The 19,144-nt window shown below is 37.8% G+C and overlaps 1 protein-coding gene across 2 annotated transcripts in view; it reads right to left on the bottom strand.

Moving 5' to 3' along the window:
* Positions 1-1,608: 1,608 nt before the first annotated feature.
* ift52 (intraflagellar transport 52 homolog (Chlamydomonas)) overlaps positions 1,609-19,144 on the bottom strand; it is a 37,758-nt gene continuing 20,222 nt past the window's right edge. For both annotated transcript variants that reach the window (XM_028812102.2, XM_028812103.2), the window contains 10 exons: positions 18,995-19,070; positions 18,829-18,900; positions 17,369-17,495; positions 13,782-13,865; positions 13,199-13,267; positions 12,232-12,386; positions 7,341-7,428; positions 5,731-5,839; positions 5,379-5,524; positions 1,609-2,813 (listed from right to left, as the gene is read on the bottom strand). In XM_028812102.2, coding sequence (XP_028667935.1) covers positions 2,769-2,813; positions 5,379-5,524; positions 5,731-5,839; positions 7,341-7,428; positions 12,232-12,386; positions 13,199-13,267; positions 13,782-13,865; positions 17,369-17,495; positions 18,829-18,900; positions 18,995-19,070 — 971 coding nt within the window. In that variant the 3' untranslated portion in view covers positions 1,609-2,768. The remainder of the gene's footprint in view (positions 2,814-5,378; positions 5,525-5,730; positions 5,840-7,340; positions 7,429-12,231; positions 12,387-13,198; positions 13,268-13,781; positions 13,866-17,368; positions 17,496-18,828; positions 18,901-18,994; positions 19,071-19,144) is intronic.

Below are 19,144 nucleotides of genomic sequence, written 5' to 3' on the forward strand. Positions count from 1 at the left end.
TACCATCCCTATAGTGAAGCATGGTGGTGGCAGCATCATGCTGTGGGTATGTTTTTCAGCAGTAGGGACTGGGAGACTAGTCAGGATAAAGGGAAAGATGACTGCAGCAATGTACAGAGACATCAAGGATGAAAACCTGCTCCAGAGCGCTCTTGACCTCAGCCTGGGGTGACGGTTCATCTTTCAGTAGGACAACCGACCCTAAGCACACAGCCAAGATATCAAAGGAGTGGCTTCACGACAACTCTGAATGTCCTTGAGTGGCCCAGCCAGAGCCCAGACTTGAATCCAATTAGACATCTCTGGAGAGATCTTAAAATGGCTGTGCACTGACGCTTCCCATCCAACCTGATGGAGCTTGAGAGGTGCTGCAAAGAGGAATGGGCAGAACTGGCCAAGGATAAGTGTGCCAAGCTTGTGGTGGCATATTCAAAAAGACTTGAGGCTGTAACTACTGCCAAAGGTGCATCGACAAAGTATTGAGCAAAGGCTGTGAATACTTATGTACATGGGATTTCTGTTTTTATTTTTAATTTGTGAAAACCTCAAACTTTTTTTCACATTGTCATTATTGGGTGTTGTGTAGAATTCTGTGCAAAAAAATGAATTTAATCCATTTTGGAATAAGGCTGTAATATAACAAAATGTGATGTGCTGTGAATACTTTCCAGATGCACGGTATCTCTCCTGATGGTAGTAATGGAATGAACTAGGAAATCTACAGCCATGCTCTCTGCCCGTTTACAAAGAATTGTATCTAAACTAATCGGGAAGGAACTTTATTTATTATGCAGTAAGACAATGCTCCGAAACACACTGCCATCTCAACTAAGGACATCATTTTGGGGGGTGGGAAGAGAATGGAAGATTCTGAACTGGCCAAGTCAATTAGCAGGTCTTAACCCACTTGAACATGCATGTCACCCCCACAAACCAAACACTGCGTGGAAAGACATAACTAGTGCAAAAACAAGAGATCTACTGGAGTCTATGGCTCGTAGGCTTGATGTGGTTATTGCAAGGAAGGGATATGCAACCAAAGAGGAATTCTTTTTACTTTATTTCAAAACATTGTTCTAATACTTTTGCTTATTTTAGGTGGTTTGAATCAAAATGTTTAACATCGTCAGATGTAAATACCAGGGAATAAAATCAAACTGATACGTTTTTCTCAAAAAAACACCTTTCCCATTTCCCAGAAGCACACCACCAGCTCAAGCACAGCACTATACCAGTTTCTCTTCTCTGTTCTCCTCCTGACTCTGGCTCTCTGCATGATGTGTGTTAGCTCCCTTCGTAAGGTGCTCCAGGTGCTTGTTGATGCATTTCAGGCAGCACTTCCAGGTCTGGCAGAAGAGCTGCAGTGCTCACAGAACCCAACAGGGCTGCTCCCATGAGGCATTGTTGCAACCTAGGGGGCTGCCACCATCTAGTGCTCCCTGGGAGGTAATGCACTGGATATGTTCCCTCCCCTGGTCCTTCTAGTGTGGAGGCATCCTGGCCAGGCAAGGGCCCTGGCCATATGCGCATATATACACATACACACACATAATATACACTATAAGCAGTATCATCTATTAAATTCATTCTAAGAAATATACCAACCAATTAAATACAAAGGCCATTTATTTAGAAAAACAAAATAGATTTTTCATATATAGCTACAAGATTACAAATATTGTCCAAAGAATAGCCATGTTCTGTTTGAAGTCGCTTATTTTGGTGGCTTTCTAAGAAAAGGCCGTGTTGGGCCAAGCATAGCAATAGGCATTCTAGTAAATTGTGTATTTGTATTTTAAATTTATTATGCAAAAAAGTTAAACTGAAATAAGCCAAGTTCTCTAACCAGCCCGTCTTTATTACCTGTTCAGGCGAAGCTCATGCATGTAAAATCTTTGCAGCTATTTAGAGGTGGCCTCTAACTGCTTTATAGCGGCAAAAACTGGGAAGATGTGTACTGAAATGAACTATTTCTATAACATTGTTCAGTTTTTAAAGTTTCTTACTTCAACAAAAAATATTACATTAAAATATGAAGCAAATTAACCTGATGATAAACACTGCAAAGGAAGAATTATCAGTGTTACTCTCCACACTAAAATCTTACAATGTCCAAAAAAAAAAAAAAAAAAAAAAAATGCATTCATTTACGTGATAAATTATGCTTAGCTTGATTTTTCCATTCCACCACAATTTGATAAACACATTTAATGTGATTAACAGTCATATGTACTCTTATAATAATGAGTTCTAGTTTAAGTGTGACACTTTTACTTAGAACGTGGTTTTCTACCTGCAATTTGCCATTTCATTGATAATTAAATTACATTTGTACATTACAATATGCTGTTGTTGCTACACAAATGTAATTTTTAAATTTAATATTTAATTTAAAGCTGTTAGGTTCTCACCTGTAAGCATACAAGCAGAAAAGTAATCATCCACCAGCCATCAAAGTTTTATCTCTGTCCGTGCTCTGTCGACGTTTGTTGCAGATTGAAAAAGGAAGGACATTATCTGCAAGAATCCTGCTGACTTCCCTTCAACAGACTGTAATACTTAAAACCTAAACAGTCAAGACTTCATCAAATTACTTCTTTGGATAATATATACAGGGCTCTCTTTCATTTTAAATAATGTGAAGCATTTACAAAAATGATTGAAAATGAAAAAAAAAAAATGTGCTTGAGGTCCTGAGGAAAATTCCACCAGATTTCCTACAAACGTTATTGCCACAGAATGTCTTCAGACCAGATTTGTTTTCTCTGTCAAAATGGAGAATATGTCGCCTCTGTTGTATCAATGTCATGTTCCTAAAAATCACAGAAGACAAAACCAAAGGACTTATGAATTTGTTAATGTTGAGGTTTACATGAAGCAGACCCTACTAGTGCGGCATGATTTTGGACAACTCCAAGCACTGTCCTACAGTATCATTATTGCTGCAGGGGCCGGCAATCTGTACCTTTAATGGTGCCCCTTACAGGGGGGAAAATAAGTATTGAATGTGTCTATATTTTTCTAAGTAAATATATTTCTAATGGGGCTATTGACATGAGATTTTCACCAGATGTTGGTAACAACCCAAGTAATCCACACATACAAAGAAATCAAAACAAATACAGTCATATGAAAAAGTTTGGGAACCCCTCTCAGCCTGCATAATAATTTACTTTCAACAAAAAAGATAACCGTGGTATGTCTTTCATTTCCTAGCAACATCTGAGTACTGGGGTGTTTTCCGTACAAAGACTTTTAGTGAAGCAGTATTTAGTTGTATGAAATTAAATCAAATGTGAAAAACTGGCTGTGCACAAATGTGGGTCTCCCTGTCATTGTGCTGATTTGAATGCCTGTCACTGCTCAATGCTGATTACTTGTAACACCAAATTGGTTGGATTAGCTGGTTAAGCCTTGAACTTCATAGACCAGTGTGTCCAATCATGAGATATAAAGGTATTTAAGGTGGTCAATTACAAGTTGTGCTTCCCTTTGACTCTCCTCTGAAGAGAGACAGCATGGGATCCTCAAAGCAACTCTCAAAAAATCTGAAAACAAAGATTGTTCAGTCTCATGGTTTATGGGAAGGCTCCAAAAAGCTCTCTCAGAGGTTTAAACTGTCAGTTTCAACTGTAAGGAATGGAATCAGGTAATGGAAGGCCACAGGCACAGTTGCTGTTAAACCCAGCAGGTCTGGCAGGCCAAGAAAAATACAGGAGCGGCATATGGGCAGGATTGTCAGAATGGTTACAGACAATCCACAAATCACCTCCAAAGACCTGTAAGAACATCTTGCTGCAGATGGTGTATCTGTACATCGTTCTACAATTTAGAGCAATTTGCACAAAGAACATCTGTATGGCAGGGTGATGAGAAAGAAGCCCTTTCTGCACTCACACCACAAATAGAGTTGCTTGTTGTATGCAAATGCTCATTTAGACAAGCCAGATTCATTTCGGAACAAAGTGCTTTGGACTGATGAGACAAAAATTGAGTTATTTGGTCAAAACAAAAAGCGCTTCGCATGGCAAAAGAAGAACACCACATTCCAAGAAAAACACCTGCTACCTACTGTCAAATTTGGTGGAGGTTCCATCATGCTGTGGGGCTGTGTGGCTAGTTCAGGGACTGGGGCCCTTGTTAAAGTCGAGGTTCAGATGAATTCAACCCAATATCAACAAATTCTTCAGGATAATGTTCAAGCATCAGTCACAAAATTGAAGTTACACAGGGGTTGGATATTCCAACAAGACAATGACCCAGAACACAGTTCAAAATCTACAAAGGAATTCATGCAGAGGGAGAAGTACAATGTTCTGGAATGGCCGTCACAGTCCCCTGACTTGAATATCATCAAAAATTTATGGGATGATTTGAAGCAGGCTGTCCATGTTCGGCAGCCATCAAATTGAACTGAACTGGAGAGATTTTGTATGGAAGAATGGTCAACAATACCTCCGTCCAGAATCCAGACACTCATCAGAGGCTGTTATATTTGCAAAAGGAGGCTTAACTAAGTATTGATGTCATATCTCTGTTGGGGTGCCCAAATTTATGCACCTGTCTAATTTTGTTATGATGCATATTGCATATTTTCTGTTAATCCAATGAACTTAATGTCACTGCTGAAATAACACTGTTTCCATAAGGCATGTCATATATTAAAAGGAAGTTGCTACTTTGAAAGCTCAGCCAATGCTAAACAAAAATCCAAAGAATTAAGAGGGGTTCCCAAACTTTTTCATATGACTGTATATCCATAAATTAAGTTATGTGTTATAAAGTGGAATGACACAGGGGATAAGTATTGAACACATGAAATAAAGGAGGTGTAAAAAGGCATGGAACGCCAAGAAACCAACGGACATCTGTCAATATTTAGAAAACAATCCTGATAGCCCCCTATCAGTGCAAGGTGTGGAGAAACACTCGACAACGGTCTTAGCTTGAAAAATGGACATATCTGGTAAGTTTTTAGGTTTGTTCTCCATGCCCCATACCCTCCTTGAGCCTGAGCAGGCAAGATATTTTTTTCTAATCTATGGAAAGTGCTCAATTTTAGAACACAACTTCACGTGGCAAATGCATATACTGTATGCCGTGTTTGAGAAGAAACAACTTTAACTGGAAAAATACCAAACTTGTTCTTTAAGAAGTTAGTCTTAACGTAAGGTCATACTTTTGTACTTCTTCTAATGAAGACATATTGATTTACATTGAATAAAAACACTAGCGAAAAATGAGCTTAAACATTTCAACTATTAAATAAAAAATAAACATTTGTTTACATGTGTGGTATGCCAAGTGTTAGAATTTATTTTATATAAAAAAAAAAGTTAAACACTTTTGGGTAAGTCAACATTATGGAAATATCTTACCTGATTTAGCTTTTTAAACTCTACAACCTGGAAGAAAACATGCTCCAGGATATGCTTAGCATCTCGATGCTCTTTGGGAAGTTTTCCAGTTAACCCAAGAATGTCTCCACATTTTCTGACATAAAATTCTAAATCATCATCTGTACCTAAAAAATAAAAGATGGATTTCCAAGCATAACTTTTCATAATATTGTCAGAATGTTTTAACAGTCTAATTATTCCAAACATTTACAGACTGGTTATATACAGTATGTACTAAATGTCATTTTATTAATATATTTAATTTTCTGTCTGTATTTTAGTATTCATTGCCAGGATTAACTTTCCAGCAATATGCATGATTTACACTTACACTTGTTTGAAAGTTGAGCAAGGCGAACTTTTTCTGATGAGAACGTTTCATCGAGATCAAATAAATCAAGTGCTGGTGGTGGCAGCTCTCTAAATGTTGGAGGGAAGACCTGCCGTAAGTAAGGAAGAAGAAAACGATGAAGCTGGGAAATTGGGATGTTTTACTTATTTATTGCAGACTTATTATTTTTAAAAAGAATTTACAGATAGAAAAGTACATGTCAAAGATCAACATAACAGACTCGTATGTAAATGTAAAACAAGTCAAGTTGGGGAACATGCACTGGTACAGCATGTTGCCACACCCACTACATGACGAAACAACTTGGGATCCCGGTTTGCAACCCCCCCAAGCAGACACGCGGTCCAGTCCCACCCTCCAGAAATGACCCTCTATCTGCCACAGCCAGGTGTTATGTGGGTGACCCCTTGGCCTGGTCTAGCCACTCGGGTCCCCAACAATGAGGATCTTACGAGCCGGATCATCCTCTGGGAAACGCGCCACATGGCTGTAGTGCTGTAATTGACGCTCCCTTACTATGTAGGTAATGTGCCTCATTCGGGACTCCATGAGCAACACAAAGTCAAACCAACGGTACCCAAGGATTTTCCAGAGAGACACAGTACCAAAGGAGTCCAGTCTTCATCTCAGGTCACTGGATAGTGTCCACGTCTCGCAACCATATAGCAAGACAGGAAGCACCAGGACTCTAAAGACTTGGACCTTCGTTCTTTTGCATAGATATCGGGAGCGGCACACACCCCTTTCCAGCATCCTCATGACCCCCCCATATTCTCCCAATTCGTCTATGGACTTCATAGGATGAGTCACCAGAGACATGGATCTCACTGCCAAGGTAAGTAAACCTCTCGACAAGGTCGACAGTCTCTCCGCAAACAGACACACTGCTGATGGCTGTGCCCAAGAGGTCATTAAAGGCCTGGATGTTGGTTTTTGTCCAGGACACTCGCAAGCCCAGACACTCAGACTCCTCACTCAGTCTCTTGAGAGCCCCTATTGACTCCGCGAACATCACAGCATCATCAGCAAAGTCAAGATCCGTGAATCTTTCTCACCAACAGATGCCCCACAGCCACTGAACCCCACGACCTTACCCAACACCCAGTCCATACAAGCATTGAAAAGAGTAAGAGCAGAACACACCCCTGATGAACCCCAGAATCAACTGGGAAAGACGCAGAGGCCCTGCCTCCACTCTGCACAGCACTCACTGTACCAGTGTACAGGCCGGCCATGATATCCAGCAACCTCGAGGGGATCCCGCGAATCCTCAGGATGTCCCACAGGGTAGCTCGATCAACTGAATCGAACGCTTTGCGAAAATCGACAAAGGCTACAAAGAAACTCTGACGATATTCGCATTTACACTCCATGAGAAATGTAAAACTAATGTCCATATATTAAAAAATTTGAATGGAAAAAAAAAATTCTAATCCCACAATCCACCTCAGTTTTGCAGGGATGAAGAGGGTAGCCTGGCAACAACAGGTCAGAAAAAGAAAACCAGAAGATTACACACAAGTCTGAGAAATAAAAAATAACAAAGTTACTGTGTGCACAATCCGTCTGTATGAGGAGCTACAACTTACAGCAGGCTGAAGGGTGGGAAGAGGAGTTTCAAACTGTGGTTGGATCAACTGAAGTGGTTCATGTTTGACATTCAGCTGCTCAAAGGCTCTGAAAAAGTGTGAAAATACTTCTTTATAAGACAAACTATTGGGTCACAGTTCAGGAATATAGTTCAGAAGTTGCATTTACAACTTCACACTTATACAAACCATTTTAAAATGCAAACATACATTTTCTATACAACTTCCAAGACATAAAACCCTTATAAAGGACAGGCTCCAGGTACCCTGCAACCCTGCTCAGGATAAAACAAGTATGGAAAATGGATGGATAAATGGTATGTATGGTTGAAATGAGATTTGGGAACACGCTCTTTTTGTGTGGTTTGTCACTGTTTAATCATCAATTAACTTCCAATAAAGACATGTACACACACAGACCAGAGATTTACAGTCCACTTTACAGCCATCCTGAGAAAGGGTATGACTAGAACCCAGTTTTTTTCCCCCCAATAATTTTTACTGGTATCAAATTTACATTACAGTAATCCCTCGCTACTTCGCGGTTCACTTTTCGCGGATTCACAACTTCACGGATTTTATATGTAAGCATATCTAAATATATAACGTGGATTTTTCGCAGCTTCGCAGGTTTCTGCGGACAATGGGTCTTTTTACTTCTGGTATTTGCTTCCTCAGTTGGTTTGCCCAGTTGATTTCATACAAGAGATGCTATTGGCGGATGGCTGAGAAGCTACCCAATCAGAGCACGCAGTTAAGTTCCTGTATGCTGCTGATTGGCTCTACGACGGAGTGCTGCATTAACCTGGAAGTCTCATCTCACTCATTCAGCATTAACGTGCTCTTGCTACTGCATTCAGGGGATTATCACCTTCATCGTCATCATTTTTACTGCGCAGCATATTCATCACGTCATATATAGCTACGTGTACTTCGCTATACAGTAAGTGTAAACTTATCTACCGATTTCATATTGCTTAGCAGTTGTCCCTGTTATTAATAGAGTAAAGGGTGGGTTGTAAACAATACAGGGAGGGTTTAAAAACGTCCAAATACATGTTAAATAATTAAATAAATATGGTGTCCTTACTTCGTGGAAATTCAGTTATCGCGGTCGGCCTTGGAACCTATCTCCCGTGTTAAGTGAGGGATTACTGTATAGTCAATGAATTACAAGTCAATTAAATACACATTGCTTTATCTTTTTCAAACCAAAACCAATACCCTCTTCCCTACCTATCTAAAGAGCAAGAAATCAGAAGACTTAACATTAAGTAACTATTCATAGACATTGAGGTATCATAAGGGATAGCAGAGGTTCAGCATGCTTCTTTAATTCATGACAACATTAATGAATGTCTTAGAAAAATTTAATTTTGCAAAATTCCTCAGAAAATGAATCTATTTTTTATAATTTAAGTAAAACAGGACCTCCTTTTTCCATTAGGTTATGGTAGGTGGGTTAGGATTCTTCTGTTTCAGAAAGATTAGGTGATTTAATAGTTACTCAGAAGGTTACTCTGAGCTATTTAAGGAATTTAGGTATTACTGTGATAGATAAAAATTGAAATCTGATGAGATTAAAATGAAAACCACTTTTCCTCACGCTAAAATGCACCCAAAATTGTATGAGTATATGGTACAAGTTGTCACACACGTGCGACTAGGAGTGAGCTGAGTGGACCAAGTGGAGGTAATTACCCACCAGGCCAGGGGATGGCAGGGTGCCCTAAACCTACCTCTGTTATCTCTGCAGGCCAAATATAGGAAAACCTGCCTGATTCAACATCAAGTCCGGTTCCAGCGCCCAGACTGACATCACTTCCGGTTCACAAACTGATGTCACTTCTGGTTCCGACGGCCAGATGTCATCACTTCCGCCTTATAAAGCCGCCATCTTTCCTCAACTATTCAGTTCAGTTCAGGACTTGAAACAGTGCACATGAGTGCTGTGTCAGAACCCTTTTGCCGCCAGGGACAAAATATGGGTGGCTGCCCCAAACCTTTTTGCATGTGTCAATGCTATTCATTTCACAAAGTATAGCATCAAAATTGTTAAATGGCACACTGGGAAATATTGGGACTTCACACCAGGGTCTCTAATGAAGCATATGTATTTATGACATTTTTTTTTTCCTTTTGTTTGAGGAATTAAAGTGAAATATGTTGCATTGTTTAATGTCACTGGGTTAGTCTGCAGTACTGACATAATAAAAAAAAATTACTAGTAATGAATATGTTCTTAATATCTGCAAGTATTATTTTCCTTAAAAGACGTCACAGGCTTTGCTTATTTATTTTAAAGTATGTTTTTGACCTTGTATATAAACAGATATAGTTATTAGGGATGCATATTTGATCATATTTCATAATCGATAGTCAACATCCCAGGATCAATTAATGACTGTTAAATGAGATACCCTGTTTAATAAACAGAAAATAACACAAAGGACAAATATCCGTATAAATTAATCCAATTCAGTTTTGGCAGAATGGAGTCTATCCTGTCATCACTGTGAGCAAGCCGGAGAACGGTCCCGGAGAAAGCACCAGTTCATCAGAGGACAATTTATGTATAATACCTGTAATAATTAATTTTAATGTTAAGTAAAAATTTGTCAAAAACTGTCTCTTTATATTGCTGAGAAGCATTTTAAGATTTTTGTTAAGGAACAGGAGTAGCAGAAAATTCTCTCTCACGGGACAGATATTCCGGTGATGCTCAGGCAAGGTCCCATTAAACGGGGTAGGTGAATTGGCAGCCACCATGTTTTGTGTGTTATCATGAATGCAGAGAACTACTTTGCTTAGCTTCTTTAATAAAAGATCTTCAGCCTGAGTGGTTTGCTAGAACATTTTGTGTCTGTAGTACCACTGATTTCACATATAAATCGTCATCAATGTAGTATCAGAATTCCAATCTTAATGCAGCCCAGTAACCACACATGGTTCCAGTTTTTTTTTTTTTTTAATCAAGGGGGAAAAGTCACATTTTTATCTTTTAATAGAAAAACATACTCTTACGTGCAAGTGTTGAATAAAAATTACAGCGAGAAATGATGCAGCCACCATTGAGCTGGTGGAAGAACACAATGTGGAAAGCTTCCACACGAAAGAGTACTTTTCACTATTTAAGATAGAAAAACATGACTGTATCCCTTTAATTAAACTTAATCGTCAATCAACAATATAAAACAAGTCAAAATTATAACACTAAAATCATGCTTCAGAGTACTTGTGTAATTTTTCAATATACGTTGTGCTTACTTTAGTACTTTTTTCAATTATGCTTAACTCTTTGAAAAACTCAGTTTTCTGAAAAGCACACAAAGCAATGGTTTCACACATAAATTAACATGAAATATCTGTCGCTACATGCTGTGGCTGCTGTTGGCGCATGTTCAGCATCTCTGGCAGCAGGGGCGCCTTGATGGCCAGCAGGAATGCACAGTGGCCTGGCTGCCTGGCTGTCTTTGCACAGCCACCCCGGTGGTGGCAATCACTGGACCCCGTGACTGTGTGCAGAGGGTGCAGACCTATAAATACCTGGGAGTGCTGCTGGATGATAAATTGGACTGGACTGCAGACGGTTGTGGCGAGTGCCCTCTTCTACGCAGTGGTGTGCTGGGGAGGCAGCATAAAGAAGAGGGACGCCTCACGCCTGGACAAACTGGTGAGGAAGGCAGGCTCTATTGTAGGCATGGAGCTGGAATGTTTGACATCTGTGGCAGAGCGATGGGCGCTGAGCAGGCTCCTGTCAATCATGGAGAATCCACTGCATCCACTGAACAAGATCATCTCCAGACAGAAGAGCAGCTTCAGCGACAGACTGCTGTCAATGTCCTCCTCCACTGACAGACTGAGGAGATCGTTCCTCCCCCACACTATGCGACTCTTCAATTCCACCCGGAGGGGTAAACGTTAACATTATACAAAGTTATTGTCTGTTTTACCTTCATTTTTATCACTCTTTAATTTAATATTGTTTTGTATCAGTATGCTGCTGATGGAGTATGTGAATTTCTCCTTCCGGATTAACAAAGTATCTATCTATGGTTTCTACCTTTTCTCATCATATGTGGTGGTCCACCCAGGCAAACGCTGCTGTAGGCGTATCAGCTACACGAATGTGTTCAGTACCACGATCAGCTGGGGACCAATCTACCTCACTTTCACTTTTGATCTCCATCTCCAGATCACTTGCATCAAATTCCAAGTCTGACAAGTCAGAGTACGGTTCAGCACAATTTGCACATTTGCTTTAGTCTCTCACCAGATGTCGATGCCATTTTTGAGGTTGTCTGCTCTTCGTTACTCATGCACGCGCAGGCAATCGAGGTTAAATCAGCAAAGCTACTTAACTTTCCTTCTAGCAAAGAGTCGGACTAAAATATAAGGGTGAGTTTTGTTGTAGTTTACAGCCGATTACTGTACTCTACCCCTGACTTTTAGCATCAGCCTCACAAAAGTCGACATCAGCCCTGAAAGAGTTAAACAACAATTTAGTTCTTTTTAATAATTTAAGGCCTTTCCACCCATGAAATTAGTAGTATGTCAAACATTAGCTCACTGCTGCGGTGTTATCACACATGTTTACTTGTCACTGTTATTAGCATCAGTTCATCATTTAATGTATTAAATGTAATTTGTAGCAAGTATGTCTACATCCAAGATATTCTATATACAGGTTTAGTTTTAAACTGTCTGATTATTGTACTTTCCACACATCTGGGGTAAACATTATATAAAAGGATCCATGAGATTTTAGCCTTATTGGATCATCAAGGGAAAAAAACATTTTAGTGTGTACAACAAATGTTTGAGAATGTTCTAAGAAAATATGGTGTTCTTTGATAAAAGAATCTTATTACTCAGAATTCAAAATACTTACTTGATCACCTGCGGCAGTCCAGTTGTACTTAGATTGAAGAGAGTCATATCAAATAAAGACGTAAAATCTCTTGGATTCTCATCTCCCTCTTGTAAGCAGACACGTAGATGTTCTGATAATTGTCCTACGTTGGGAAGCATTTTATAATCTGAGATCTAAGGAAAAAATAAAAGTAAATATTTAGTCACAAAATGCAGCACATTGTTCATGCAAAACTAACAGTACATTACATACATTTTACGAAAGAGTACTTTTCACTATTAAGGATATAAAAACATGACTGTATCCCTTTTAATTAAATTTAATTGTCAATCAACAATATAAAAAAGTCAAAATCATAACACTAAAATATATGCTTCAGAGAACTTGTGTAATTTTCAATACATTGTGCTTACTTTAGTACTTTTTCAATATGTTTAAACAACAATTTAGTTTGACTTTTTGGTGGTAATGGTAACTACTGTAGTACAGAGAGAAGATTTACTTCAGGATTTTCTCTTCATGGATAATCAACTGCACAAACCTTCATTTTTGTCCGATTCCTTTTATAATCTCAGCCATAGAAATGGAAGTCAAGCCCCCTGTGCTTTAGGCTGCCAAAGAATTTTTAAAATCTGTGATGCATTTATATTCCAAATTGTACACCTGGGTGCTGTCTTTTTAAAGAAAGATTATATATACTAAGATAAAATAAAATAAATATACTCCCAAAACTTTATCACAATGTTAATTCAGAGAAATAATGTGAAATGAAGTCATGACCCGTTAAAAAGTTTTTTTTAACATATTCCACCACAAATCTTTAAAATAACGGGACACATTAATGTGATATGTGATGTAAATTCAGTATAAACTTTAATAAACATTAATATCTTAAAAAGTAAACACTTCTGAAAGGGTTTAAGATGTGTATTATACAAGTGACATCTACAGTCATAAATGTTATGTTATGATAATGATACTTTACCTCAGGATTTTCACCATCAATTTGGTTGAGATGAATTTCATTTGAAGTCAGCCACCGGAAGACAACATCCTATGTAAAAAAACCCAAAAAAAACAATTTATTCATGTATGATAAAACAATTCCTACCCACTATGGACTATGAAATGTCTGGTAAAGTAGAAAGCATAAGAAAAATCACCAGAAGTTGAATGTAGCCAGTCTATAAAATATGACTGCCTCAGTTACACAAATGTATTAAGTTCATTTATAAACATGGTAGTCATTTTTTCTGCCAAATATAACAAATCACACTAAAAAAATATGATTAATCTATTAAAAGCAGTTATTTTATTTTTGGACTAATAATTGAAACTTGCTCAATGTTCACATTCGGAACTTTTTCTTAATGTTGTTTTGGATTCATTTCCTAATAAACTGCTGTAATTATTTATCTGTTACCCTACTATCGTTTGTAACTCTCTGCAGCTGTCAAATAATATTTAATCTATTAAAATTTACAAATAAATATAAAATCAGTAATTCCAGATTCTTTTTACTATCATTCCCCAAACTCAGGTTTATACTGCCAAGTAAGTTCTTTTACCATTATTTTACTGTTTTCCTCTTTATCCAGGTACTGGTCACTGAACATATAACAGGATCCCAGAACTGCTAGCTTTCCTCCTTGCTTTTGTACCCAAGAAAGCAAAAATAAAAAAAAAACGATTAAACAATGCAATATGTATCTGTATTTGTTTCTTAGACATTATGGTTTGATGCTTAAGATTGCTGACTTTGAAACACAAAGCTACGCTTCACTAACTCAGTCTGCAGCTTGCACGTGCCTGGAATTTTTCTGCACCTTGGAATGATAATAACCAATATGTAATTATGTAATTGGGATTAAATTTTATTTATTTTGTATGTGTGTGCCTGTATATGATCTCTTCAGCAAAACAGAATGTAAGGTACTACAGCACTTTCCAACGTGAAGCTTTGTAGTCTATATTCTAAATTGTTATGTCTTATACTTATCATGCTAAATACAAATATGCCTTAATATATTATAATGGATTTCAAAACATTGCAATAATGTATTAACAAGCTGGTTAAATCTGCAGATGATACCAAGATAGGTGGATTAGCAGATAATTTGGAATCTGTTAAATCATTACAGAAGGACTTGGATAGCAGACAGGCTTGGGCTGATTTGTGTCAGATGAAATTTAGTGTCAGTAAATGTAAAGAATTATGCATAGGAAGTAAAAATGTTAGGTTTGAATACACAATGGACGGTCGGAAAAAATCGAGAGTACACCTTATGAGAAGGATTTAGGAGTCATAGTGGACTCTAAGCTGTCAATTTCCCAACAGTGTTTAGAAGCCATTAAGAAGGCTAACAGAATGTGAGGTTATATAGCGCCTTGATATGTGGAGTACAAGTCACAGGAGGTTCTGCTCAAGCTTTATAACACACTGGTGAGACCTCATCTGGAGTCCTGTGTGCAGTTTTGTTCTTCAGGCTACAAAAAGGACATAGCAGCGCTAGAAAATGTCCAGAGAAGAGTGACTAGGCTCATTCCAGGGCTACAGGGGTTAAATTATGAGGAAAGATTAAAAGAGCTGAGCCTTTACAGTTTAAGCAAAAGAAGATTAAGAGGTGACCTGATTGAAGTGCTTAAAATTATGAAGGGAATTAGTCCAGTGGATCGAGACTGTAATTTTAAAATGAGTTCATCAAGAACACGGGGACACAGTTGGAAACTTATTAAGGGTAAAGTTCACACAAACATTAGGACGCTTTTCTTTACACAAAGAACGATAGACACTTGGATTAAGCTACCAAGTAGTGTGGTAGACAGTAAGACTTTAGGCACTTTTAAAACTCGACTTGATGTTTTTTTGGAAGAAATAAGTGGATAGGACTGGTGAGCTTTGTTGGGCTGAATGGCCTGTTCTCGTCTAGAGAGTGTTCTAATGTATTCAACTTCTATAAGGAAAATATAAGCAAATACAGACTGAGAAGTGTTGAAGTTTTTGTGTTTTGACAAAACATGTCATAAGATACTGAAATGCTGGGAGTAAATCAGGTAAACCTAGTTATGCTTTCCATTAAATAATATGGAGCTATGTATTTTAATACGTTTTTGTTTAGCACGGTACTGGACAGTGGCAACTTATTGCATACAGAAGATAAGACATACAAGTATGAATTCTGCAATGCTTTATATGCATGCCTATACTGCTACAACAGCAACTACTACTACTATTACTACTACAACAAAGCAGATAATATAAGCCATTTGCAATCCCTGTAGGTTTTGTTTTGTTGTTTTTACTGTTTAATGCCCAGCCATTTCACTTTATCATCGTATTCATCTTTAGAGGCTTACAATACAATGTTATATATAAGGGCTCTGCTTTTCTACAAATGTTATATCTATTATGTAAGACCATATAGATTTATTCTTTATTACTTATTCATTATTATTCTTTGCTCATTTAAATTGTTTTTCTTTTCTTGCAACTATTTGTTTGACATTTTGTAAAGCACTTTGAGCTAAATCCTGTGTTATCATTTGGATTCTTAAGACTAGTTCTCATCTTTGAAGGCGACTTTGGCTGTGCCTCTTTAGTATTTGGCGACCCCATGTCACTCTGTAAGTTGTTTTCTTTGTGGTCATTGAAATGCTCCATTTCAACTCCTTTGTTGTAAAAATAAGTAAGAGGTACTAAGCACATCTCTCGATTATAATAAAAAAATCCTGGGACGAGACGAGACCTTTTAGCCTGGGACAAGACGCGACTTTTTCAGAGAGAAACTTTCATATCCCACGAGACAAGAGTTTGTGCCAAGAGATTTAACCATGCCCGGGGCCGGAAATAAAAGACAAAAAGTAGATGACAAAGTAGAACATTGTAAAGAATTCAAAAACGTTGGCACGATACACAAGCAGAGCAGGTTAGAGATAATAAAAGTACTAAAATTCAAAAGTCTCAAAAAAAATGATAGTAAAGATCGCATTAGCGCAAACAAATGGAAATTATTACTCAGTGAAATAACGTAACAGTGAAAAGGGATCGAATATATTGTTCAGATTTAAACTTTAAGTCGGAGTCCCTTTTGCCATCAGGGAAAAGTAGTGTTTCTTGCCGATGAAGAGGCATATCCATCCATCCATTCATTTTCCAACCCGCTGAATCCGAACACAGGGTCACGGTGGGTCTGCTGCAGCCAATCCCAGCCAACACAGGGCACAAGGCAGGAACCAATACTGGGCAGGGTGCCAACCCACCGCAGGAGACACACAAACACACCAAGCATACACTAGGGCCAATTTAGAATCGCCAATCCACCTAACCAGCATGTCTTTGGACTGTGGGAGGAAACCGGAGTGCCCGGAGGAAACCCACGCAGACACGGGGAGAACATGCAAACTCCATGCAGGGAGGGCCCGGGAAGCAGGGGGGGGTTTGGGATTTGTTGGCAAGCGAAGCAAGCAGGGGGCAAAGCCCCCTAGTATCAATGAAAAGAATGAGTAAACATGATGTTTACCATAAAGATTTTATTAATTCTATTTACAAACTACAGTTTCAGTACTCAGTGAATAATATAAACATTTAACCTTTAAAATTATAGACTACAATATGACTTATTTAAGTTCATTATGATACTAATGAACTAATGCTCAAAGTATTTTACAATTTCCAGTTGAAGTATTAACAACAGAAATAAGAAGACGACAAACATTTTATACCAGTCTCACCTAAAACAGCTAAAAATTAGCAAGATGTATTATATTTATGTTGCAGAGTTTCAAAAGAAAATCATACACACTTTATACTGCTTATTGCTGTTTAAAAGGACTGACAAAGAACTAAAACCATAGTGTATTTTATTGTAAACAAGATGTGATATTATTTTTTTTGTTGTATTCTGAAATATTCTCCCTTTCCAGGTTATAAAAGTTTGCCAAAATCTTAGTCATGCTTTTAAGAATGCTAACCAGATTATTTATTTAATTTAGAAATATTCTCTATGGATGCAAATGTCATTTTTTTGGGGTTTCACATGAAACAGGAAAAAATTCACATAATATTAAAAGATATTAAGTAGATATACTGTAGGTGCTAATGCTCAATTACATACCTCAATGCGAAAATGAAACAACAAACTAAAATCAAATTTACCTTTGCCTCATAAAAGGCCAGAACTGGTCTGTTGAGTGGAAAGCAGACAGACCCTGTTGAGAGCACAGCCACGGCTGGCTTCATCACATTGAGTGTCGCTCCATATGGATAAACGAATGTCAGTGCTCTGTAAACAAGTTTAGATACACATGGTTTATCGTTAAAAATATTTAGCACATAAAACAGAGAAGAAGGGGTAGGTCTGATGCAAGCAAGATGTACTGTGCACAGTACAGTTAGTACAGAAACAAGAAGCTAGTAATAAAAATAAACTAATAAAATGCCACATCAAATGTATTCAAATATAAATACATATTACATTTGTATTAAAGATCATTGATCAGATAAACTGCATTTTCAAAAATAAAATCTGCTATTTCAAACAAAATTGTACTTTATGTGTATAACATTAGGGTATAAACTACTGAAAGTTATTATACTAAAACTAGCTGATTACCCAGTGGCTTCGCTCACTGTAAGTTATTAAACAGTAAAATACTATAATTTAAGAAGATACATTGAGCACTACTGGAATGGTTTCAGGTAAACTACATTTTAAAGGCGCTATAACACAACAGGTAAGTAGTACTAACAGCAGGTAAAATGTATTTGGATTATCTCTCTGTAGTAGATCCCTTGTGAAAGGTGCTACAACCGCTGTGGTATAGAAATTACATTTTCTATGTGATTGTCCAAATTTCTGCCTGACAACCTTGCACTACATGCCTGTGATTTACTTCTTAAAATAGTTCATCACAAAAGCAACCTTGAATGTTGCAGGGTTTTAGTGACCCGAACTCACCTTAACGGACAGTAAGTAGTCATGCAGGGCAATTTACAAACACAGTCCTGCTTCAATGGCGCAGATTACACTCATTCGCAAAGATTTACACTCTCCCAGGAGCCGACGGGGCACTTGAAGTGTGACAAACCATGCGAGAAGAGAGGACGCTTGCCTGAAACCGCGAAGCTCTCGACCCGGCGGAGCAGCCTGACATTCCATGCCTCCCAGCATCCATTTCATTCTCATGACCCCTTGCCGCTGAAGGCGGTCTCGTCTTCACATTATTTACAGCTCAGCACAGTTAAAAAGTAGAAAGACACAAAGCTGTTTTCCTCATCTCTTCTACTATCAAGTACTGCCAACTAAAAAAAAGTTACAATGTGGCAGTTTCCGCGACAGTCACGTGGACGAATAAATAAAACTTCTCTGTCAGAACGCGCCTGGCGGCGGACGGCTCAGCACTATTAGTTCCTGTATTATAATATGTTCTGTGGTCATACGTAATTTCCATATCGCGTGGTCATACGTAATTTCCATTTCATACGCAATTTCCATATCGCGTGGTCATATGTAATTTCCGTTTCAAACATGAAAAGAATTTTATATGTATAGATCTGAGGACTAATACTATATTTCTAACAATTCGTAATAATTACAGTAAATATGTTGCACTTACTGAGAGTCATTTCTAGTGTTGTCATCATCAATGATTCCTGTTACAGCTTTTCCTGCAGCCCTACTTATTTCCCTAGAAAATAAGAATACACTTACTATAATATGGTTATCCTTAAAGTCATCAAGTTTTTAAAAATAAAAGTTTGTCTCTTGAAAAGGAACTTTACCTGTTCAAAACACCATTAGAAACAAGAGCTTCTTTAGGGTGAAAATATTTGTAATAAACATTCCTTATAACCGCATCTAAAAAATAAAATTAGAAGCAGTAGGAAATACATAAGGTTTATATATTTGATAATTGCTGAACAAGTTAAATT

This window comes from Erpetoichthys calabaricus, chromosome 10 (assembly GCF_900747795.2).
Source record: "Erpetoichthys calabaricus chromosome 10, fErpCal1.3, whole genome shotgun sequence".
Classification (NCBI taxonomy): Eukaryota; Metazoa; Chordata; class Cladistia; order Polypteriformes; family Polypteridae; genus Erpetoichthys; species Erpetoichthys calabaricus.